At 37.1% G+C, this 25,650-nt stretch overlaps 2 protein-coding genes across 4 annotated transcripts in view; one reads left to right on the top strand and one right to left on the bottom strand.

The window, feature by feature from the left end:
- Nucleotides 1-4,875, top strand: part of CFAP36 (cilia and flagella associated protein 36) — a 37,599-nt gene extending 32,724 nt beyond the window's left edge. Inside the window, exons 8-10 of one of the 2 annotated variants that reach the window (XM_060187245.1) lie at nt 3,781-3,920; nt 4,127-4,270; nt 4,753-4,875. In XM_060187245.1, coding sequence (XP_060043228.1) covers nt 3,781-3,920; nt 4,127-4,270; nt 4,753-4,854 — 386 coding nt within the window. In that variant the 3' untranslated portion in view covers nt 4,855-4,875. Of the gene's footprint in view, nt 1-3,780; nt 3,921-4,126; nt 4,277-4,752 lie in introns of both variants that reach the window. The other variant, XM_007525467.3, reaches the window with a different exon arrangement.
- A 3,309-nt stretch (nt 4,876-8,184) lies between these two features.
- The window catches only part of PPP4R3B (protein phosphatase 4 regulatory subunit 3B), a 50,356-nt gene continuing 32,890 nt past the window's right edge, over nt 8,185-25,650 (bottom strand). The window contains exons 10-16 of one of the 2 annotated variants that reach the window (XM_060187251.1): nt 25,283-25,324; nt 23,102-23,260; nt 18,093-18,262; nt 14,402-14,541; nt 13,841-14,004; nt 12,832-13,034; nt 8,185-10,691 (exon numbers count right to left, since the gene is read on the bottom strand). In XM_060187251.1, the coding sequence (XP_060043234.1) occupies nt 10,596-10,691; nt 12,832-13,034; nt 13,841-14,004; nt 14,402-14,541; nt 18,093-18,262; nt 23,102-23,260; nt 25,283-25,324 (974 nt within the window). In that variant the 3' untranslated portion in view covers nt 8,185-10,595. Of the gene's footprint in view, nt 10,692-12,831; nt 13,035-13,840; nt 14,026-14,401; nt 14,542-18,092; nt 18,263-23,101; nt 23,261-25,282; nt 25,325-25,650 lie in introns of both variants that reach the window. The other variant, XM_007525468.3, reaches the window with a different exon arrangement.

Genomic DNA, 25,650 nt, shown 5'->3' with positions numbered 1-25,650 from the left:
CCAGGAGCTTGAACCTGGGTTGTTGCACACTGTAATGTGAGTGCTTAACCAGTTGCATCATTGCCTGACCCCTGCCATGTTGATTTTATCTCTTGACACAGTCACCAAATATCTGGGAAGAATTATTGAGTACTCATATACCTATTTATAAGTTTTATTTATTTATTTAAAATATTTATTTATTAATGTAAGAGAGAGAGAGATAGAGAGACCAGAGCACTGCTCAGTGCTGGCTTATGATGGTGCTGGGGATTGAACTTCAGGGACATAAGCATGAAAGTCTTTTGCATAACCATTATGCTGTCTCCCTAGCCCTTATTTCCAAGTTTTATGTACCTTGAAATCTTTACATTTTCATGGGCTGCAGAGAGAGCTCAGCCTGCTTGAGTACCAACTTGTATGCTTGCAATCCCAAAGGTGCCTTCCCAGGTTAAGTCCTTGGAACCACCTTAAACCAGAGCTAAGTAGTGCTCTGGTTTTCTCTCTGTCCCTGTCCCTGACTCTCTCTTTCTGTCTCTCTCCCTTTTCTGTCTCTGTCATAATAAATAAATAAAAAAAAAAGAAATCTTTTAGGGAGTTGGGTGGTAGCACAGCAGGTTAAGCACACATGATGCGAAGCACAAGGACTGGCGTAAGGATACCGGTTCGAGCCCCCTGCTCCCCACCTGCAGGGGAGTCGCTCCACAGGCTGCAGGTGTCTTATCTTTCTCTCTCCCTCTCTGTCTATCCCTCCTCTCTCCATTTCGCTCTCATAAATAACAACAACCAATAACTACAACAACAATTAACAAAAAACCAAAAAGAAATCTTCCAAAAAGCCCTGGTTCACACATCCTGGATCCTACCTGCAGAAGGAAACTTCATGATTAGTTAAGCAGTGCTACAAGTGTCTCTCTTTCTCCCTACTACTTCCCCCTTTGAATTTCTCTGTTTTATCAAATAAATATGATAACATCACCCCAGAACTCATTCTTAACTTGGGCCCCGCGGCAAAGAAGTGGCTCACTTCATTCCTGTCCCACATCTTGGAATCCGAATCTATGCCCAAAATTTGGCGTCGTGCGAAGATAATAGCAGTTTTGAAACCAAAGAAAGACCCAACACTGGCCGCCAGCTATAGACCAATTTCTCTCCTCTCCGTGTGTTACAAACTCCTTTGAGGCTGCTTCTGTCACGTATTTCTCCTCTTACAGAGAAATTCCTATTACCCGCCCAAGCTGGTTTCCGCCCAGGAAGATCTACCTGCGAACAAGCCCTGGCCCTCTCAACTTACATTGAAAATGGATTCCAGAAGAATTTAAAGACGGGTGCTGTCTTTGTTGATCTCACAGCAGCCTATGATACGGTCTGGCACCGTGGTCTCCTAGTCAAGATCTCAAGATGCCTGCCTCCATGGGTGGCCAACACTATATCGTTTCTTCTCCAAAACAGAAGATTCCGGGTGCATCTGGGTGACAAGTCTAGTAGATGGAGACTTGTCTCAAGTGGCCTCCCCCAGGGCTCTGTTCTGGCTCCTACGCTATTTAATATTTACATCAGTGACCTTCCAGAAACTTCTTCAAGGAAGTTCATCTACGCCGATGACATCTGCTATGCAACTCAAGGAAACCAAGTTTGACATCCTCGAGGAAACACTCACGAAAGACATGTCTCTGATACCTGATTACTGTAAAAAATGGCGACTAATCCCTAGCACTGCAAAAACGGTATCATCTGTTTTCCATCTACACCATGCCTCGGCCTCGCGTGAGCTTAATGTGCAGCTTGACGATACGAGAATCCGGCATGAAGCCCAGCCAGTCTGTCTTGGTGTTACTCTCGTTCGCACCCTGTCATTTCACGAACATCTCATAAGAACTGCAGCAAAGGTGGGCGCAAGGAATAACATCATTGCAAGACTGGCCAGCTCCTCATGGGGCGCGAGCGCTTCCACACTATGATCATCATCTCTGGAATTATGGTATTCCACTGCAGAATACTGTGCCCCAGTATGGTTCCGTAGCCCCCATGTCCACTTGGTCGATTCCAAATTATATTCCTCCATGAGGATAATTTCTGGAACCATCCGTTCCACCCCGGTTCCATGGCTGCCAGTTCTTAACAACATCGCCCCGCCAGATATTCGTCGGGATGCGGCATCATCTAAGTTCATTTCCCACGTCTACGCTCGACCGGACCTGCCAATATATGCGGATATCTTCGCCCACCCTGTCCAACACTTGACGTCTCGTCACCCAATCTGGTCTCCTACACCTACACTGAACTTCTCTGTTCCAGACTCTTGGAAACAGAGTTGGCAGTCAGCTGAGGTAAAGAACAAACACCTCATCACAGACCCCTGCAAGCGTCAACCCGGCTTTGACCTAGCACGTTATGATTGGGCCCTCCTCAATCGCTATCGAACAGGCCATGGCCGGTGCGCCGCTATGTTCCATTGGTGGGGAGCCAGAGACGACCCGAACTGCCCCTGCGGCTACAGACAGACTATGACCCACATAGTCAACGACTGCCACCTCTCCAGATTCAAAGGAGGTCTCGAAACTTTACATCAGGCTCAACCTGACGCTGTTGACTGGCTACGGAAGAAGGGCAAACGCTAGAAGAAGAATCAAATAAATAACTTTTTAAAATAGGAAATTTTTACATTTTCTTACTCTATTGTGTTTATAATTACCCTCAACATGTAATTATAAACAAACGTTGAAACTGCTGGCATTAACACTTTAAAAAATATTTATTGTTTATTGGGTAAAGACAGAAATCCAGAGGGATGGAGGGAGAGAAAGAAAGCTTTCCCTTTGCAGGTGTGAACTAGGGTCTTGAACCTGTATCCTTGCACAATGTAACTTATGTGCTCAGCTGGGTGAGCCACCACCTGGCTCTGCACTCTTCTTTATTTTTGTTATTATTTTTTAATTGCTACAAGGATTATCACTGGGACTCAGTGTCAGCACTATAAAGCCACAGCTCCTGCTCCCCACCCTTTCTATTATGATACTTTAAAGGAGAGAAAGAAATTGAGGAGGGGAATTAGGGAGGGAGAGAGAAAGACACCTGCAGACCTGCTTTACACTTGTGAAGCGCTCCCCTGTAGGTGTGGAGCAGGGGCTCTAACCTGGGTTCTTGGGCATGGTAATGTGTGTGCTTAAGCATGTGTGTGCGACACTATCTCTGCCTCCACTCTTTAAATACAAAGTATTGTGGTTTTTCATTAATTATTTTAAAAATATGTTAGAGTTTACCTGAAAAAAGTTTTGAAACAAATTACTAGTAAGGGGGTTAGTATACTGCTTACTTGACTTATATGATAACCATATATACTGGTATTCTATATTTCAGCATTAAATATTTATTTATTTATTTACCAGGACACTGCTCAGCTCTGGCTTATGGTTTTGCAGGAGATTGAACCTGGGACTTTGGAGCCTCAGGAAGAGTCTCTTTGCATAACTATTATGCTATATACCCCTGCCCCTATACTAGTATTCTGATCTTTAGACAAGAAATATTACCTTTTTCTAGCTGTAGTACCTTGTGACTAGCAGAAGGTGGTGTTGCTTGAAATGTATTTTTATAAGAAAATAGTTAAAGCTCCTTGATAATAGATGTACCATGTACATTGTTCTTACTTGGTGCAGTATAGGTACTAACTCAGTGTGTGTTGATTGAATGAGAGGGGAAAAAAAACAACTTAGTTAAATTAGCTCATTTTGGTGACCTTAACTCAATATTTGACATTTTTATAGTATTCTAACTTGATGTCTATCTAATCAATGCCAGAAACTAAAGTTGATTTTGGTAATCAGTCGGTGCAACCTTTGGCAAGAAAGTTGGAAATGTATCCTGAAAGTTCTTCCCTCCCACAAAAAGGCCTGAAGATTCCTGGTTTTGAACATGCAAGCATTGATGGACCAATAGCAGTAAGTGAATAATATTACTTGGGAAGAATTAAGAGCAAAATGACCTAGTACTGAGAAAACAAATAATAGAAGTAGCTATATGCTTGACTCTTATAGCATTCTTGAACTTAACCTTGTAATTGAATCAGCCAGTGATTATCTATGCTACTTATTATACTGACTTGAATTCAAACAATCACCCCCCCCTTTTTTTTTTTCTGATTTAGAATTTATCCACACTTGGAGCAGAAGAGCTCCGGCAACGAGAACACTATCTTAAGCAGAAGAGAGATAAATTGATGTCCATGAAAAAGGATATGAGAACTAAGCAGATAGAAAATCCAGAGCAGAAAGGAAAACCTGCTGGGGAGGTAAAGGTATGACTAGCTTTACTCTGTCAAAAATTGTTCTTCAGAGATGGAATTCTCAAAATCAGACTATGTGTAGGCAATTCTTGATTGTGAATGTGTAGGCAATTCTTGATAGTGAATGTTGTTGATCTGTTCCTATAAATCTTTCAGTATAGCAGTTGTTCATTCTTTGCTAGGCAGTGGGGTAGTTATGAGGGTTTTGTGAGTTAGAAGTAGTAGTTTTATTATATATACTTTCCTTGTTTCTTTACTTGCTCAACTGAGTACTTAAGAGTCAGCAGTTTATTACATAGAGCAACATGTAACTACTACCAACTACTTTTGCAGGTTGTGATTGTCACAAAGAAGAAATTTAAGGACCTCAGCCCAGTGTGACTAAATTTTTAAATTTTTTTGAAATTGCTCTAATCTTTGATAAGGTAGTGTGTTGGAAATTTAAACAAACCCTTCTTATACTGAGTCTTTTGTTTTTTTCTTTTAAGGAAATGACAGAGAAGCCAGAAATGACAGCAGAGGAGAAACAAACATTATTAAAAAGGAGGTTGCTTGCAGAGAAACTTAAAGAAGAAGTTATTAATAAGTAATAAAACAATTTAGTAAAACAATTTTGAATTTTCTTAAAAATAAATTTTTATTGGGGGGATTAATGGTTTACAGTAAATATTGTTCTTAATACGTGTATAAAAATTTTCAGTTTTCTGCAAAACACTCTCACCCCCAGTCTAGAAACTCCTCCACCATCATGCACCAGGACTTGAGTCACTACCCCCCCCCCCAGTCCTTTAGTTTGCTGTAGTATATCAAACCCAGTCCAAGTTCTACTTTGCATTTCCCTTCCTATTCTTATTTCTCAGTTTCTGTCCATGAGTGAGATCATCCCATATTTACCCTTGTTTTTATGGCTTCTCTCACTTAACATGATTCCTTTAAGCTCCATCCAAGATGAGATGAAGAAGGCGACTTCATCATTCTTAACAGCTGAGTATTCCATTGTGCATATATACTACAGAGCCTTTCAGCTGCAAATACTTGTGTTTGTAAATACAAATATACACTCAGTATTTTGTTAACTATAAGTTGATAGGGAAGGCAACTCATCTGAGCAATTTGATGCATATTTCTGAATTATGTCTCCTGGACTTGTACATTTTACTCAAATTTGGCTACCTTTATTCTTTTTAAGAAATAGTTTATTTTGGATAGAGACAGAAATTGAAGGGACAGAAAGAGACAGACATCTACAGCATTGCTTCACCACTTGAGAAGCTTCCCCCTGAGGTGCAGACCGGGGGACTTGAACTTGGGTCCTTGCACACAACTCCCAACTACCTTTATTCTTTTTTTGTTGCTTCTGGGGTTATTGCTGGGGCTTGGTGCTGGTACTACAAATCCACTGCTCCTGGTGGCCATTTTTCATTTTTGGATAGAACAGATAGAAATTGAGAGGGAGAGACACAAAGAGACACCTTGCAGACATGCTTCTCTGTTTGTGAAGTGATTCCCCTGCAGGTGAGGAGTGGGGGCTTGAACTGGGATTGTTGCATGGGTCTCTGGGCTTTGTACTATGCACGTTTAACCCGTGCACCACTGCCTGAATCCCACTACCTTTATTTTTTATGCTAAACATCATGTTAATTGCTAAAGGATACAGCAGTCAAGTGGATATCAGGTTCTGCCTTCAATGGCTAATTATGAGGCTCATAGTGTTAAAAAGTGTCGGACTGGAGAGACAGCATAATGGTTATGCAAAAGACTTCCAGGGTCCCAAGTTCAATTCTTGGCAGACCATAAGCCAGAACTGAGCAGTGCTCTGCTTTGTTTCTCTGTACCTCTCTTATTAAAATAAAAAAAGATATATGAAAACATTAACTTTAGAAAATAAATCAATTAAAAAGTATGGTGTTATGGAACTATTGAGCTATAAACTATAACCTGTAATTATAATAAACCACTATTAATTGCAACTTTTTAAGAAATGGCTTGGTAAATAAAAAAACTATGCTATAACCAGGATTGGCCAAGTGTGCTAAAGAAAGCAACATTTAGGGAGTCGGGCGGTAGCGCAGTGGGTTAAGCGCACGTGGTGCAAAGCGCAAGGACCGGCGTAAGGATCCTGGTTCAAGGCCCGGCTCCCCACCTGCAGGGGAGTCGCTTCACAGGCGGTGAAGCAGGTCTGCAGGTGTCTTTCTGTCCTAACAGTGACATCAATAACAACAACAGTAACTACAACAATAAAAAAGACAACAAGGGCAACAAAAGGGGAAATAAAATAAAATTAAAAAAAAAAAAAGCAACATTTAGTGACTTCGGAGGCAGTCAGTGGATAAAGTACTGGACTCTCAAGCATGAAGTTCCGAGTTCAATTTTCAACAACACAAACTGATGCACACACATACATCAACATTTAAACTGATTGTAAGGCAATCAATTGCTAAAAGGGAAGGAACAACTCAAGTCCAGGACAGAGTAAAGCACTAATTGGGGAGCTGTCATTATGGCTAGAACATATATATTGAGGGAGAGAGTAATTAACATGAAACTGGAGAAAAGCAGATATATCTGTAGGGCTTTATTTGCTAGAGAGTTGCAGTACTTCTAACACAAAAATGTGAAGATTTAAAATTTCATAATGGCAGTAGGAAGTCACAAAATTTTTAAAATTTGTTACATGATTAAAACGTTCGTTTCAAAAAGATGTGGCTACTGTATTGAGATGTTTGGGTTAGAGTAGTTGTAGGTGTATAAGGTACACAGCAATCCAGAGTATTTGGGCAGTGGTAAAATGAATTTTGGAATGTTACGTATGAAAATATGAAAATGCTTTCAAAAATGAGTGGGAGGAACGAACTCAGTTTGATACTGCTTTATGATCCATTTTTTCATTTCTTGAATGCTCTACTATTAATGGTACTTCCATGTGGTGCCTACTTCTAACTCGAACTTAAGTACAGCTAGGATCCAGGTCAACTATTTCCAGATGTCTTACATTCTGTGATAGAAAAGCTACCACTAAAACAATTGAATCTGCTAAAGGAAATGTTGCCATGGTGTCTTTCATACTTGAAGTGACTGGTTTTGCTTGTGTTCCACACCCCCATAGTCTATTTGCTAAAAATCATGGATACCTATGAGAAACATCCTGTGTTGTCACACACCCCCCCCCCCCCGTTTCTTTAAAAAAAATTTTGTATAGAGACAGAAATTGAGAAGGGGGAGGTAGAGAAACATAGAGACACCTAGACCACTACTTCACCCTCATGAAGCTTCCCCCTGTAGGTGAGGGTCAGGGTCTTGAAACCAGGATACTTTAACATGCCTTGTTCTACTGCCACCTGCACTCCCTTTTCTAATCAGGCGTCATCCTTGAGGTTTAGTCACAGATTAAAAAAAAAATCCAGTGGATAGCATAATGGCTCTGCAAAAGACTCATGCCTGAGGCTCTGCAGGTTCAATCCTTGTGCAGTGCTTTGGTGAAATAAATGAGAAGGTGGCCAAGGGGAGAAAGCCAAAACATCAGACACATACAATGCTGAGGATAAAATTTGGAACCTCGTGCCTGAGAATACAGTGCTTTATCCAAGTGCTACTTTCAGTGTCACTACAGTTACAAACTTACAAGGGATATGAGAGCAGGGAAGATTGCATAATGGTTATGCAGTTAAGACTCATGCATGAGGCTCAAAAGTTCCAGGTTACAACCCCCTGTACCATCATAACCCAGAGTTCGCTTTGGCAACACATATACTAAAATTAGAATGATGCAGAAATTAACATGACCCCATGTAAATTTGTAAAGTTGCTTATTAAAGGACATCAAATTAGTTCTAACCTTCACCCTGCAGAGAAAAAAACAGTATTATATTTTTGCATGTTACATTTTTATCACTTAGATGAACAAAAGGAAGAACTAGTGGTTAAAGATGTTTCATGTAATTTTTTATTAAAATAGCTTTAATATTGGATACATGTTTACAAATATAATTTGAAGAGAACCTCAGGCATACAAATGTGGGTTCTGACTTGCTTCACTGAGTGAAGATAAAGATATTTTAAAAAAAACCTTACCCTGCCTGAGGGCAGTAAATTTAAGACAGAAGCTAATGTTGAATTTTGTCTCAAGGGGTATTTTAATTCTGTGAGTCAGACTATCTATTGTAAAAGCTATTATGCTTTAATTCAAGAAAGCATTCACATTTCTGCTGTAAGAAGTCTTCTATGATGATTAAAATGAGTTACTCAGAAAGAAAAAAGAAATGCTTCTTAAACATAATATTTCCTGCTAAAACTTAAAATTAATCAGGAAGAATCAAGAATATGATTCTCCTGTGCTGCTTATTAATAGATTACAAAAGGGAATAAAAACTAAGAAAAGTAAAGGGACTTGATAAAACTTGAAAGAAAATGTGTTCACATGGTAACTTTACAATCTAGGTTTAAAATATCCTGAGACACCTGAATTATGTGGAAAGCCTTTTTCTATTTTTTTTTTTTTTTATGTACCTTTGATCAATGACATGAGAGTAGTTCTATGTAGGGATGACCTGTCAGTAGAGTCAGTGGTATTTAAAGTGCACTGAATCTTCTTTGTAGAAATCCTTTTTGTTCAGACTGGTGTGTAACTTGTGGCTTATAAATATCCATGGGTAATTTAATGGTTTTAAAAAGATACTATACCACACATGTGGTCTTGTAAAAATATACTGTAAAATGGACATACCTCAAAATGGAGCTTAACTTATATTTACAACAAACCAAACAAAAGCAACAATCACAAAATTACAGGGTCACATTTTAATTCCTGAATTTTACAGTTCAGCATTAATATCACCACATGTATACAAATGGTGTAAAACAAGTACAGTGGTATTTTTAATACAAAATAAACATCTGTTTTATGGAAAAACTATACTTCATATCTACACAGACAGCCCATCTTTTCCAAACAATAGCCAAAATTAAAATTAACTACAAAATCTCCAAACCAGGGGAAACTGCTTCCGTTTAAGCTATTCCAGGAAAAACGGACCCCATAACATACAACGGCGATCTCAAGACTGTAGCTGGAATCACTACTTTTAGCCTTCTATTCCCGATGCATTAAATTGTAGTTTGGGGATGTTTTTCTTCAGCATGATCTCAGATCATAGATGAGTAAACTAACATTAAAATATATACAGTTAACTTGCTGTTCTAAAAATAAAACCTCTTAAACTGCCTCATTTTTTATTTTAAATTCATTTACGTACATGGAATGTGCTTTTACTTTTTTCCCCCTCTTTTTTTAAACAGCAGCTTTCATATTATATCCTTGTTTATGGAATAGCTTTATGTGGTGCATACTGACTCTGACACTGAAGTAACTTCATGGACCAAAATAGTCTCTAGTACTAAATGCCACTTAATTCAGCACTATGCTTTCTATGTTATTTTTAATAAATTACACTTTAAAACTTGTCTGCAACTCTGGAGAGACAATTTTACTAATAAGTAGAAAGTGACTTCAAAGTAATAGAGCACTGTGCAGGAAGGCAGTTGAAATATTGTTTAATTTACTCCCAAGTTTCTATAGAAAATTATCTTGGAATACTACTATATTGATTCTTGGCAATTTTTATCTATAATAGTGCTGATTTTAAAGTTACATTAACAATTAGTCCATTTTGAATCCAGCTTGTTTTCATCAAAATACACACTGAAAATTCCAGGTGTATAAAATTTAACATGTGCGGTAATATAGGGCATATTTTCTTGTTACTGGTTATATGGCTGAATTTCTTCAAAGAAATGGTCCCAATGGGTTAACTTTTTTTTTTTTAGGACAGCTCAAATAGTTTTTTCATTAAGTTTTTTTTTTTTTTAAATGAGGCAACTGATTAAAAGAACATGGCCAGCACCATTATACAAGTAATGTTATTGGGTTTGCAACTTAAGTTTTATAATTATTTGTAGTTCAGGTACCCCCTGGAGCAACCTGCATCACTATTTTATCAACCATGTCCCTCCCCAAACCATTCCAAAACCTGTGAGTTTCCTTGCTAAGAAGCCATCTCTCAGGTTCTGGTAACTAACCTTTTTTTGTTTTTTTTTCTGTTTTTTTTTATATAAAGCCCAATAGGCAAACCTTTTAATTACTAGTAAGCAATTAGGTTCCTGGGAAGCTAAGATTTTTAAAGAACTAAACTCTCCCAGCTGATATACTGAGTTATCTTTTGCTATTCCTTGTATATAAGTTCAAGTGAGAAAACTTTCTGATTTAGATTTTCAGCTCCTGAACAGTTGCAGCATTTTTGTAAGACCACATGTTGAAGGTCCGAACTAAATGTTTTTATGAGCCAAGACGTGGTCTTTTCCTGGGAGATGTTTCTTCTTCTTCCTCTTCTTCATCATCATCTGGGTAATCCACTAAGCCAACCAAATTTCCCTATTGAAGAACAAAAAGTATTTTAATATGTTTAAAAGGAAGCAAAAAGCTTCTATGTATTTTTGTTTCCATTGTGGAAAAAGTTTCTTTGCAACAGCAGGTCTCACAAAGGATAACATTTAGAGGTGGGAAAGACTTTGGAGGAAAACAATTTGCTTCTTTAATTGTAGACTAATAAAGAATAGTAACAGAAATTTTCTTTCTTTAAAAAAATTTCAGGTGAGTGGTCTGGGAGGTGATGCAGTGGTAAAGCTTTGGACTCTCAAGCATGAGGTACTGAGTTTGATCACTGGCAGCACATGTGTCAGAGTGATGTCTGGTTCTTTCTATCTTTTTCATAAATAAATAAAATCTTAAAAAAAAAAATTCAGGGGAGTCGGGCTGTAGTGCAGCAGGTTAAGCGCAGGTGGCGCTAAGCTCAAAGACCGGTTCGAGCCCCCGGCTCCCCACCTGCAGGCAGGTCCCTTCACAGGCGGTGAAGCAGGTCTGCAGGTGTTTGTCTTTCTCTTCCCCTCTCTGTCTTCCCCTTCTCTCTCCATTTCTCTGTGTCCTATCCAACAACAACGACATCAATAATAACTACAACAATAAAACAACAAGGGCAACAAAAGGGAATAAATAAATAGAAAAAAAAATTCAGGTGGTGGAACTAGCATAATAGTTACATAATGGTTAAGTCTTCTATGCTTGAGGCTCCAGGTTCAACTCCCCTGGCACTACAGTATGCAGGTGTTATGCAGTGTTCTGGTTAAAAACAAAAAAATTCAGATAGGGGAAGACCACAGCATTGTCCCACTACCCATGGAGCTTATACCATGATGCTAGAGTACATGGGATGTCAAAAGTGGCAAGAAACACAGTCCCCATGGATAAGCCACCAATGTCCAAGCCTAAGAAATTTTTTCATTTTGTTTGATTTTTGGCCTCCAGGGTTACTGCTAGGGCTCAGTGCTGACACTACGAAGCCACTGCTTCTAGCGGCCATTTTCTTCTTTTTTCACTTAACAGGACAAAGAGAAATTGAAGGGGCAGGGGGAGGGAGAGAGGAAGAGAGAATGACAGATATCTATAGACCGGCTTCAATGCTCGTGAAGTGCCCCCACTGCAATTGAAGAAATATAATAGAGAAAAAAAAGTAGAGGGGCTAGTGATGATGCACCTGGTTGAGGGCACATGTTACAATGCACCCAGATTCAATCAAGGTCCTGGTCCCCACCTGCAGGAGGAAAGTTGCAAGTTTTGAAGCAGTGTTGCAGGTGTCTCCCTGGCTTTCACCCTCTTTATCAGTCCCATTCTCTCTTAATTTCTGCTGTCCCTATCTAATAAATACCAACGATAAAAAAAAAAAAAGAAGGTAGGGGGGCCAGGTGGTGGTGCACCTGGTTAAGCACACAAATTACAGTGTGTTTCTTAGTAACATGATACATCTGTCATTTCTTTTACCAAGTTTAAACATTCAAGCCCCTGGTCCCCATCTGCAGGGGGAAGCTTCATGAGTGGTGAAGCAGGGCTGCAGGTGTGTCTCTGTCTCTTTCCCTCTCTATCACCCCCTCCCCCTTAATTTCTCTCTGACTCTAATAACATAAATTAATAAATATTTCTAAAAAAGGTAGGAAAAATGTTCCAATAAAGATAATTTTATTTATATTGTTATAGCTATATCATGATTAAATACTATATATGTATTTTTTCATCAGAGGACTACTCTCTCATTTATCGTAGTACAGAGGGTGAACCTGGGACTTGGGCACCTCAAACAGGGAAGTCTTCTGCGCAACCATTATACTATTTTCCCCAACCCAAACAAATTTTTGGTACAAGGAAAATTAAGGTAATTTTAAAAATTAAGGCATTACAGTTCTTTGCATAACCATTCTGCTATCTCCCCCAGGCCACCGTAGAAAAATTCTCACTAGAACAAGACACAACTTAAATTTAAACAAAGGCTTCATTATGTGTCAGATAAATACATGCACCCAAAGAAAATCAGATGCTACTAATTATGTTTTCTAATGACAATGTAAAAAGCTGTTTTTCTTCTTTGGAATTATTTTTATTGTCCAAATTTTTTTTTACTAGTAAATATAATTTTAGAGATAAAAAAGCAAAGTATGTTTGTTTGTAGAACTGCTGCACATACCTTGGTAGTTGTTACTGATGTAACCAAGTTTGTTGTTTTGGAGGAGGATCCATTGGAGCTTGCTGGTGGTGTCTGAGTCACCACAGATTTGTTATTTGTATTATTTGTTCCATTAGCAGCACTGGTAGAGTGGGAGAAAGTAAATTTGAAGCCACCTGAAGATGACCTTTTGGGAAGGTTTTCCTTGTCTTCATTTTCTTTTGCTAAAGCAAGAGTTGATTTTGAACATGCATTAGGTTAATACTGTTATATGAAAGCATCTAAGAATTAAAAAAGTTTTTTTTTTTTTTTTTGCCTCCAGAGGAGCAGGGAGTTCTAACCAGGATCCTTAAGCTGGATCCTTCTCGCCATGTGTGCTTAACCGGCAGTGCTACCCCCTCCCCCCCTTTTTTTTTTCCCAGAGCACTGCTCAATTCTGGTATATGGTGGTGGTGGTGGTGGGGAACGGACAGATGGACGGCCTTGAACCTGGGACTTTGGAGCTTCAGGCATGAGTGTCTGCATAACCATTATGCTATCCACCCCAACCTGAACATAGGTATTTCTTTGAACTTAAGTTTCCTCAGTTATAAAAGCCAATGTGGTCTGAAAAGTCTCTATGTATCCATATGGTCACTATTAATGAATTTCAATACAGAAATAAAGCCAAAACTATTCACAGAAGGCAAGTAACAGCAGACAATGAAATTTCTAAATGGCAAACATAAGAACATCATAAAAGTTTACGGAAAAAAAACTTTTTGTTGTTTTTTAAACTGCTTCTAGTGTTATTATCAAACTTGAAAAGATACATAAAATTATGGAGTGGGTGGTGGCACACCTGATTGAGTACACACATTATAGTGCACAAGTACCTGGGCTCAAGTCTCTGGTCTACACCTACAGCTGAACAGTTCACAAGTGCCAGAACAATGCTACAGGTGTCTCTCTTTCACTTGCTCTCTATCTCCCTTTTCTCTCTGAAGTTCTGTTTCTATCAAAAATAAATAAGTAAATAAAAATGTAATACCTTTTTTTGTTTCCATAAATTTTTCATAACTATCTGGAAAGTCATCTTCTGGCTTAGATTTCTCCACTGGTGTCACAACAGCTTTTCCTTCTTCCTCTTCATCTTCATTAAACCACATTTCTTCATCATCTTCCAAGGCTTTTGCATCTCTTCGAAATCTGTTGCTACGCAATATAGATGGTACACTGTAAGAGATATATCACAAAGAGAGTGATGGCTTAACCACTTGTCAGCAGGCTAACCTTGAGAATAAGTATGTAGTTTATATTATTTAAATTATATTTTATATATAAATTTATATTATAATCAGCTAATTAGTGATATAAAATGTAACTAGTGACACTCTAAAAAATGTAAGAATGTTGAAAACTGAAAATATTTTGGATTAAAATGTGGAGCACTAATTTTTTACATAAAAGATTTGGGATAGGAAGAACATCCTTTCCTCCTATACAACCTATCTAAAAGTGGAAAGAAATTTTTTTGGTAAATTTCACGTCTAAATCTGACAATATTGGATGTAATTTTACAGGCTACAAATACAACATACTTAAACAATACCTGTTCAGTTTCTGATTTTGTCTGTCTTTTTCTTGCTCATATTTAGTCTTCAATCCTTTGAATGTCTGAACATATTCAATCGATTCAAGTGCTTTATAAAAGTTTTCAACTATATGTGCAGTAAGAGACTTGATATCTTCCTGTATAAGCACAAAATTTAGATTTCACATATAATGCAATGTTTGTTAGGTGAAAAACTAAAAAACTCAAAAAAAAGAAAAAGATAAAAAAAAACCCTTTTTATAGTTCTAAAGCTGATCAAAAAAGGTTTTTCAAAGTCACCTTTCAAAAATAAATGTCCTATATTCTTTATACACGATCCAGGACTATTGGAGTCTTTTTGGGAAAACATAAAGAACATCTGAAAAATAAATGAATTTAGTTTATGTCTTCTGCTTATCTTTTATGTTTATATATATATAGCACTTTAAAATTTAAAGAGCTTTTTCACAATTAGTTAATCCTCAAAACAATTCTGTAAAGGTTTAATGCTCCCACTTCATAAAAAACAAAATTCTGTATCTGAGAGAGGCTTAACAGTCAGATAAAAAGAACAAAGCTAGCAGTTAGAGGCAAATGCCAAAATTATATTCTCAACAAATGTTAGGTGTCACTTATTGGTACCTTGTCAACTACTATCAAAATGGGATATGCCTTACTTGTTTTTAATTTCTATCTCTATCCAATAAATTATATATATATTTATCAACCCTTCAGCTCCAGTATTCTGGCAAGACTATACCTAGCTCATAGGACTCCTTAATTCTATTTCAGGTGGTGCACTTCCTAACAAAGTCACAGAACCTAAATACAGACCAGGGCCCATGAGACAGAACACATGGCTGGGGGAAAATTTATAACTTAATGTAAAAGTGCATTAATAGTTTGCAGTGACTCATTAAGTGCAGCAAGCAAGTGGAAAGACCTAAAAAAGACACTTTTTTTCTTGCTTTAAAAAAAAAAATTTACTTAGTTAACACCCTTTCGTTGCCCTTGTTTTTTTATTGTTGTGGTTATTATTGTTGTCATTGAATAGGACAGAGGGAAATGGAGAGAGGAGGGGAAGACAGAGGGGGGGAGAGAAAGACACCTGCAGACCTGCTTCACTGCCTGTGAAGTGACCCCCCTGCAAGTGGGGAGCTGGGGGCTTGAACTGGGATCCTTAGGCTGGCTCTTGCGCCACGTGTGCTTAACCTGCTGCGCTACCGCCCGACACTTATTTTTAAAATTCAGTATCAGTACTCAATCAAATAGTTTCTACTTAGACCTAGATACCCTCCTCACCTACTTCCTCTTTCATTTCCTTCAATCAATCCAAGTCTAACCCTGTCAGACAAAGTAAGGACTACAAAAGCTAGATAAGGGCGAGAGACCAGCATACTTCAATGATGGCTCTTTTGGTCCCTACCAGACCACCCCATCATCCAGAGCCTTAGTCCTGGGATTCCCACATAGACATATTGGGCTTAGACCTTTAACAGATCCCTCTCTCCACTGTTACTGGCCATTTCCATAAGGAACAACATAGTGGACCCTCTTGTGGGCCGCCTCTATAGGACTCTGCCCTCAATATGGGTCACCAATGGTAGGGATTGCCCCATTATCCAAAGGGAGGTTAGGCAACATACTCTACTACTCAAGGAAGATGGAGCCTGCAATTAAAGCAGCCTAATGTTTCTTGCCATGAGCACAGAATGCGAGCTCAGACCTACAGGGATGCAGAGGTTACACAGGCTCCTGTGCTGAATGTGGGCCCAGATCAAATTGATAGGGTTTACAGTTAATGGTATTTATATACTTTTCCCATATTTGGGAGCTACTCTCTTCCCTGATCTAGCTTTCCAGCCGTATTTCCAACTCTAACAACATCTCCCTAAACAATACCTTTGGTCCACCTGCATGCTAGCTGTCAGGCTCAGGCAAAAATTAGTAAAGTCATGGGCCCCTTGGAATATACCTAAAATAGACCTACCAGTTTTTTCCAAAAATGGAGACCCCAAATCTCATCTGCTACATTTAGGTTCCAAATGTTCAACAATTTGTTCTGGTTTATTTCTTAATGCTTTTCAGTCACCAACCTGTAGATGCTACCATGACCCCAACCTGATTTCCCTGGGCAATATACCCTGGAACCTCACTGTTCCAGAGCTCTGTCCCACTAGGGAAAGACAGAAACAGGCTGGGAGTATGGATCGACCTGCCAACTCCCATGTCCAGTGGAGAAGCAATTACAGAAACGAGACCTTCCACCTTCTGCACCCCATAATGATACTGGGTCCATGCTCCCAGAGGGATAAAGAATAGGAAAGCTTCCAATAGTGGGGATGGGATATGGAACTCTGGTGGTGGGAACTGTTGATCATTATTATAGCAATAAATTAAAAAAATATATGAAATTGATGAGTGCACATATACGAAACACAAGGATCCTGGTTGGAGCCCCTGGTGAAGCAGGTCTGCAGGTGTCTTTCTTTCTCTCTCTTGCCTCTCAATTTCTCTCCATTCTATCCAAAAAATTGGAAAGAAAATATCCCTTAAGGAAAATTAAAAAAATCAAATTGAATCAAATTGAGTTTAAAAAAATGAGTTGGAGGTGGCATAGTAGAGAACATGGGGTGATGAATTTGATCCCTGGCATGGCATTTTCAAGTGTGATATTCTGGTCCTCCTTCAACAAATAAATGATTAAACATAAAGCCTTTTTTATATGAATTGTGAGATGGTCAGGAGGCTCAGGCTGTACTATGTACACATACCCTGGTTTGAACCCCTGGCTACATGGGAGAGCCTGCATGGGGGCAGCGTCACAAGCAGTGGAGCAGTACAGTGTCTTTTTCTTGCAGGGGTAGAGCTCCAGCTATAACATTTGTGGCAAAAGAAAGAGTTCTGACATAACGTTAAGCCCTAACTATGCTCCTAACTAAATGCCTTTGATATGTCACTTAATCATTTTGGATGTTTTAAGTTCTGTATTTATAAAATAAAGCAGCCGTCTAACTTTTTGCCCACTTCATCTTAAAATTCCCATATAACATCCTATATTTTATGCATCTTGCATCAGTATCTACCAAAGGAATTATTTTCAATATTTCTATTTATTCACTACTCGATAAAAGATCAGAGATTATATAAATAGAACTTCACTAAAATGTTAACATATGTCAAAATGTGATCCTGAAACATTTGGCCAATAAAAATGGAACAGAAAAGAATATAGAGTAAATATGGCCTAAAATAATATATTGCATCCATTTTTACTGTATTTTTTACTAGAGTACTGCTCAGCTCTAGCTTTGATAGAGGGGAGAAATTGGTATGTTGGAGCCAGGCATGAAAGTCTTTTACATAATCCATCATGTTATCTCCCAAGCCCCTAATATTTCTCCTACTCCCCCTCCCTGCTTTTCTGGATGGTGTTCATTTTCTACACTTGGTATATATTACATCTTTTAAATATTTATTTACTTATTTATGCTTACCAGAGTACTGCTCTATTCTGGTTTATGGTGATATGGGGATTTGAACCTGGGACTTGAGTTACAGATATGAAAGTTTTTTTTTTCTCCTAATAACCATTTTGTTAATCACCCTTTACTTTTAAGTATCACAATTCAAAATATGAACATAAAAATTAACATCACTAAATACATAATTATTTTACTTTTCTAAGAATCATTTAATAAAAACTTACCACTCTTATAAATTCAAATAATTCAATAACAGCTGAATTCAATAGGTTATATCGAGTTCCATTATCCAAAAGAGCATTTATAACTGGCTCAAAAAGATTTCCCTTGGTGATGTAACGATTATAAAATTCATCTTTAAGGCCAATTATCCGCCTCATGAAACGAAGAGCACCTAATGAAAAATAACAGTGAAGATCATTTTATTCTTAATATTCAGGTATTTCTACACAAAGCACTTCTAAAACATCAAGTAAAAAAGTAAAAATAACTGGGCTTTGAGAAAAATAGGGCAAGACTACTGAGAAACTACAACTTCTGAATTCTAAGCCATTAAAAAATCCTAATTACCTGTATCTGGGAGATAAACTATCCAGGCAGGTAGCTCCAAGGTAGAGTAAAAAAACAAAACCATATATATATATATATATATATATTTTTTTTTTTTTTGGGGGGCCACATGGTGGTGTACCTGGTTGAGTGCCATTACAATGCACAAGGCCCCAGTTCCCACCTGTGAACAATAAGGTAGTGCTGCAGGTGTCTCTCTTCCTATATCCCCCTTCCCTCTTGGTTTCTGTCTCTATCCAACAGATAATAAAAAATAACAAAGGTGACACAAAATTAAAAACAAATAATAGGGAGTTGGAAGGTAGCACAGCGGGTTAAGCACAGGTGACACAAAGCACAAGGACTGGGAGTCATGCGGTAGCGCAGCGGTTAAGTGCACGTAGTGCAAAGATCAAGGACCTGCGTAAGGACCCTGGTTTGAGCCCCCGGCTCCCCACCTGCAGGGGAGTCGCTTTACAGGCAGTGAAGCAGGTCGCAGGTGTCTTTCTCTCCTCTCTGTCTTCCCCATCTCTCTCCATTTCTGTCTTATCCAACAATGACAACAACAAGGGCAACAAAAGGGAAAATAAGTAAATATAGTAAAAATTAAAAAAAAAAAAGTTACAAAGCACAAGGAACCGAATAAGGATCCCGGTTAGAGCTCCCAGCTCCTCACCTGCAGGGGAGTCGCTTCGCAGGCAGTGAAGCAGGTCTGCAGGTGTCTATCTTTCTCTCCCCCTATCTTCCCCATCTCTCTCCATTTCTCTGTCCTATCCAACAACAACGCCATCAACAACAATAATAACTACAACAATAAAACAATAAGGGCAACAAAAGGGAATAAATAAATAAATAAAACAATAGGAGAATGCTGGCAATACTAAGAGCAGGGCTATGATGTGAAGATAATGCAGTTCAGAATTAGAGGAGGCTACTAACTAAAGTGGGCATGGGGTGGTCCGGGAGGTGACGCAGTGGATAAAGCACTGGACTTTCAGGCAAGGTAGATAGCATAATGGTTATGCAATGAGACTCTAATGTAATGCCTGAGGCCTCAAAGTCCCAGGCTCAATCCCCCACATCACCATAAGCCAGAGCTGAGCAGTGCTCTAGTTAAAAAATAAATAAAATCTTAAAAAAAAAAAAAAGCGGGCATAGGAATAGAAAACCTAAAAAGAGTCATAGTGCCTTATTTCTCCAAGGAATGGGGCACTGGAAGGTGTTTTATTTTGTCATTAATTTATTTTTTATTTGACAGGACATAGAGAATTTGAGGGAGGGGAGGAGCCGGAAAGAGAGGAAGACCCTGTTGATTTCTTTTATCACTAGTGAAGCTTCCTCTTTGCAGGTGGGGGTAGGGGGAGTCTGAATCTAGGTCCCTGAGCTTAGTAAGTGTGCTCAACTAGGTGTGCCACTGCATGGATCCATGCTTAATTTTGTCATTTTATGGGTAAAATTTTTGTGGGACAGAAAATGCTATCATTTCAACCCCTTATTTTTGCTTGCTCATCCTTCAGTCTGTATGTATGCTTTACCCTAAGCAGTTTATTCTATTCTACAGACACCTAGCTAGTCAAAAATTTAACACAGCAGGTTACTGGCTTTATAAGTCAAGTTCTCATGTCAACTCTTATCCACAGATGAAAGTTTTTAGATCAAGTTGTGTCTGTTGAAAAAGGTTCTAAATACAGAGAATAAAACAAAAGTAGGGCAAATGAGGTATAATGTACGTTAACTGTTAACACTAAAAAGTGTAAAGAGAAGTGATAGACTTGTAACATCGCTTTGTATTTGTGGCAGGACAGAAATAGTTTAAGATTAAAGTACTGACAAATATGTTAGCAAGTGGGAGCACTTATGAGGACGAAATGTGGAATGAGGGAAAGCGAGGAAAAATTATAATGGTGTAAGAATAAACATTGACATTTATTTCTAGTAGTGCAATAAAATAGGTATTTCAGAAATAAAAACATGGATTCGTATGTTAACTTCTGGATAGCAAATACAAATTTGTTTATTTAAAAGATTTTATTTAGTTATTAATGAGAAAAATAGGAAGAGAAAGAACCAGACATCATTCTGGTGCATGTGCTGCCGGGGACTGAACTCAGGACCTCATGTTCGAGAGTCCAGTGCCATCTCCTGGACCACAAAAGAAAATTTTAGATTACTATGGAGAATAAACTTTATTTAGTAAATTTATCAGCACAATCTGATATTCACACAAAAGAGAATAAAGGTAGACCATCATAGCTTCTAGCCACATGCAAAGACAAATCTGAGATGAATGTAAATAAATGTAAAAAGTAAAATACTAAAAATATCAGAAGACAAGGAAGATATCTGTATAATATTGGAACACAGAAGACTTTTCTAGGTAAGACAAAAATCCATAAAAAACTCCAAGTTATAACACAAAAAGACATTATTTGTTATCAAGAATCTTTAAATAGTCATACATAGAAACAATACCACAAATAAATAAAGGCAAAGCCAAATCAGATTGGAACACCCCTCATGATAGAAAATTTAAAAACTAAAACACTAATGTAATACCACATTTTCCATTACCGGCTTGATAACATTTTAGTGTTTTTTTTTTCATATTGAACAGAATTTTATTTTTCTTAAATGACAACAGTATATTAACCCATCTGAGAGATAGCTAAAGTCCTGCTCATACTGTCAGAGACTTGTTGGCAACTCCACCATCCAGAGTGGGGATTTTTCTTTTTTTTCCTTGAGACAGAGAGAAAAGGGGAAGAGAAGGAAAAGAAAGGGAAGCAGAAAGGGAGACCTGTAGCACTATGCTACCATTTAAAAGATAACATTTTAAAAAGTAACAGTGAGAGTTGGAAGAAGGGCTGGGTGATGATACACGTAGTTGAGTGTACACATACCCTGTGCATGGACCCATGTTCAAGCCCTCGTCCCTACTTGCAGAAAGGAAGCTTCACAATTGGTGAAGCAGTACTACTGTATGTCTCTCTCAGTCTGTCTCTCAATTCTCTCTGTCCTATAAAATTACAACAATTAAAAAATGAGTTATAAGAATGTCAAGAACTTCAATATGTTGGGAAAATAATCTGCTTTATATGTAACATCTAAATGAAAATATAAACATTTTGCTGTGGAGGACCTATTATTGGGAATCTATCCTATGAAAATAAACCAGCATGTAAAATTTTATATGTACTGGGCTATTTACTGCAGTGTTGCATGAAGTGGCAACTCTCTCTCCCCAATATTGTAATCCTATTGGATTCTACTATTGGAGAATAGAAGAATCATGGAAGGGTCATATTAAGAAACATTACTCAGAGATGTTTAAGAGGCCTATTTTAGTTGACACCATATCTAATGACCTAGAGCAATATTAATGAAGCAAGAAAATCGTAATTAAGATCTTTCTTTTTATGAAAATAGTAAAAAAAAAAAAAAAAAACCCTCTATACATTGTGTGAGTATATCCTTGAAATTGGTCTGTTTAAAAGAAAAAATCCTATGCATGTGTGGTCATGAGTATAAAAATTTACAGAGTGGCAAAATAATGGAAAATAGTGCAGGCAGTTAATAGCGACTACCTGAAGACAAAAACAGAGGAAGCAGTTGGGAGATTTACTTTTTCTTTATATATTAAATTGCATGTTTAAAATTTCAACTATTTTATGCTTAAAAAAAAAAAACTCTACAAAGCTCATTTTATTTGTAGATAGAAGGCAGTTTATCTCTATTTAAAGGTGTGATTATGAAGACAAAAGGAAATTTTATAGTGGGTCAAAATCAATTAGCAGGATGTAAGTTGATTATTATTAATCCCTATGGTCTACTGACACTGACCACAAATTATTTTACAAGCCCGTTAAATAAATTATCTGCACACTGAGTAGATGTATATGACCTAGATGTGAGTCCCAATACCACACTTGAGGTGCTATGGCACTGATGGAAGTTCCAGTGCTATGATATCTCTGCCTATGTCTATATGAAGGAGAAAGAACAAAGATTGCAATAACAAAATTGCAAATTGTATATACAGGAAGTGTTAGTTCATAAAAATAATCAAGCAACATAAAATCATTTCAAGGCCCACACTTCACTATTATTTAAAAATTATTAATAAATGATAGCTTGATGAAACAGTTTAATACAAGCACAAGGACTACTTCTATTAACGAAACATCATTACATAGTATTGTACACAATAATCAAGCTAACTAAATGTAAATGTGAGCAACATGTGGGATAGGAAAGCACTAAGACTGCCAGATGGTGATGCACCTGGTGTTAAGGATACACAATACTCAAGGACCCAGGTTCAAGCCCCTGGTTCTCCCCTGTAGGGGGAAAGCTTCACAAGTGGTGAATCAGGGCTGAAGGTATCTCTCTGTCTCTTTCCCTCTCTATATCCTTCTCCCTCTCAATTTCTGTCTCTATCCAGTAATAATAGTGATAACAATAATAATAGTAATATATATATATATTTATATAAAAGCACTAAGACCTATTTTTCTTGACTTCTAAATAAAAGATGAGAAATCCCAAGAATAATACTTTTCAACAGCATACACAATGCCAAGCAAACAAACAAATAAATTTACATGGGCCTCTATGATTTTTATCTCTTTTAAAACAATGTTCCCTAAAACATTTTACAAGAATGTTCACTTAAATTGTTACTTACACAAGGCCAGGAAAGTGTGCTTTGAATTCATCAAGACCAAGACTCTTCTTAGTAAGTCCTTGTTCATAATGTAGTTTTTTATGTGATATGTATGATGTTCCACACAAAATGTGAGTAACTCTAAAATTAAGGCAAGCAGCTGTGCTGTTTGATAGTTATCTACAAAAAAAGTTATCATATAAAAAAATAATTACTGCAATGTTACATCTAAAGAAAGAAAATAAATATTATATTCTATATTTTAGAGCAAAGGCAAAATTGTACTTCCTCATAATTTTCTTATCAAAGAAGCTATATGCTGATATTTTAGATTTTCATTAAGTACACTCCAGAACTATTGTTAGACTTATCTACAAAATAGGTATTTTCAAAGGCTCTTGTATAAAATATTTAGTAATATTAAGAGAAAAATAACACTTAATGAATTATAAACATAATTAAAAAAACTCACTGCACTGATGTTTTCTTGCTAGTATTTCCTTAATTAAGAACTGTCATTATTAGGGCCACGTGGTGGTGCACCGGGTTAAGCTCACACATAACAATGTGAAAGGACCTGGCTTCAAGCCCCTGGTCCCCACCTGCCAAGGGGAAAGTTTCACTAGTGGTGAAGCAGTGCTGCAGGTGTCTCTCCTTTTCTCTCCCCCTGTAGCTTCCCTTCTCCTTTCAGTTTCTCTCTGTTCTATCAAATAAATAAAATATAACAAAAGAACTGTCTATTAATATGAATGAAAAATATTAAGATTTTCAGATAAATTTGCAACATTTGACCACAATCACCAGAAGTTTATTTTATTCTATTTTAAAGATTTTATTTATCCACCAGTGAGAAAGATAGGAAGAGAGAGAGAAAGAACTAGACATCACTCTGGTACATGTACTGCCGAGAGTTGAACTTGAGACCTCATGCTTGAGAATCCAATGTCCCATTCATTGTACCACCTCCCGGACCACAATAAGTTTTTTTTTTTTAATACATTCATGAAATTAATTCAAATTGTCTGATAAACATTAACACATATTGAAGGTATATCAATAGCATATATATGTAGTTATACCTATTACAAATACTTTAAACAAGGAAATATAAAATAGTGGGTCAATTATGTAACTATGGTCTCACAGAAGTGCCATGATCTAGAATATATGATCTTACAATAAGAAAACACATATAATTATTTTGTATAAAGCCACCAGGTATAAATCAGCCCTCTTTTGAGAAATAAGAGATCAACCACGATAAATTATGATTCTAATATTTCAAATACTTTCTACATTTACATTAAATGTAAAGAAAGAGTTCCACTTATTCCAGACCAACCTATATCATAGCCAGCACCCTGTTAACATTTTAACCACACCCCCACTTTTAAAAAGCAAAATCTGGGGAGCAGGCAGTGGCATACCTGGTTGAGCACATGAGATACAATTAATATTTGGGTCTCAGTCTCAAGCTCCCATTTACCAACTGCAAGGGGAAAGCATTGCTACAGATACCTCTTGCTCTCCTCCTTCCTTCTCAATTTCTCTGTCTCTATTCAATACAACAATTTAACAAAAGGATATTTTAAAAAGCAAAATTCATTTAACTATTTAATCCCAAAATTACTTATGAATTATTTTATAACAATGGTCTGTAGTATTAACTAAATTCTTGTTTTTACTTTTCCAAGTTAGGATGTAAAATCAATCTTTTTATGTCCAATTGATCCAATTTCTGAATAGCCTTCTTATTTCACACTGGTTTTCATAGAATTTTGAGCCCTGGTAGAAAATATACAATGGTAGGCAAACACACACATTTTCCATAGCATGGGGTCCATACCTAGTATGCATGTTCCAAACAGAAACAACAGTGTTCATATTAGATTCATAAACAATATCAAAGCATAAGGCTGTCATAAAGACTGCTAGTTCCTAATTTTTCTTAGCTTACCAGATTTCAAAAATAAGAATTAAATCCTCAGTTTTCAGACATCTTCTAAAAGAAAGGTCAGAAAGCAAGCTCTAAGTACATAAAACAAAATTTTACCGTTTCCCCCCTTTTTTTTTTTGGTTCTGGAGAAAATAATTTTAATTTATTTTTTTCCTTTAACTGAAAATATACTTTTCTTGTATAAATACCAAATAGGAAAAAAACATGTAATTTGTATTAGTTCATAAATAAAAGTTTGTACTCACCAGGACAGATTGTGTTGCTTTTGCTAGCTCCAACTATATTATCTAATAAAAAAAAAAAAAAAATCAAAATCAGCTACTTTAGTAATAATACCTCATATTTCCCTAATACTTCACAATATATGAAGCATATCTTCAACCATAATCTCACTTTATCCTAATTATAACTACTGGTTGCTTCAAATATACCTATACTGTAATCTTACAAAATTGGGTCCAGATGATGAACTACTGAGAGGCAATTACCATGAATATTTCCACAGAAAAGGATGATTATAATAAGAAATACTATTGATTTAGGCATCCTCCAACAATTAGGCTATACCTCTGCATCTCATTTTAAAAAAACGGTACATATAAGAATTTCTTAG

This window comes from Erinaceus europaeus, chromosome 3 (assembly GCF_950295315.1).
Source record: "Erinaceus europaeus chromosome 3, mEriEur2.1, whole genome shotgun sequence".
Lineage (NCBI taxonomy): Eukaryota > Metazoa > Chordata > Mammalia > Eulipotyphla > Erinaceidae > Erinaceus > Erinaceus europaeus.
This window is presented reverse-complemented; position numbering and strand designations above follow the sequence as displayed.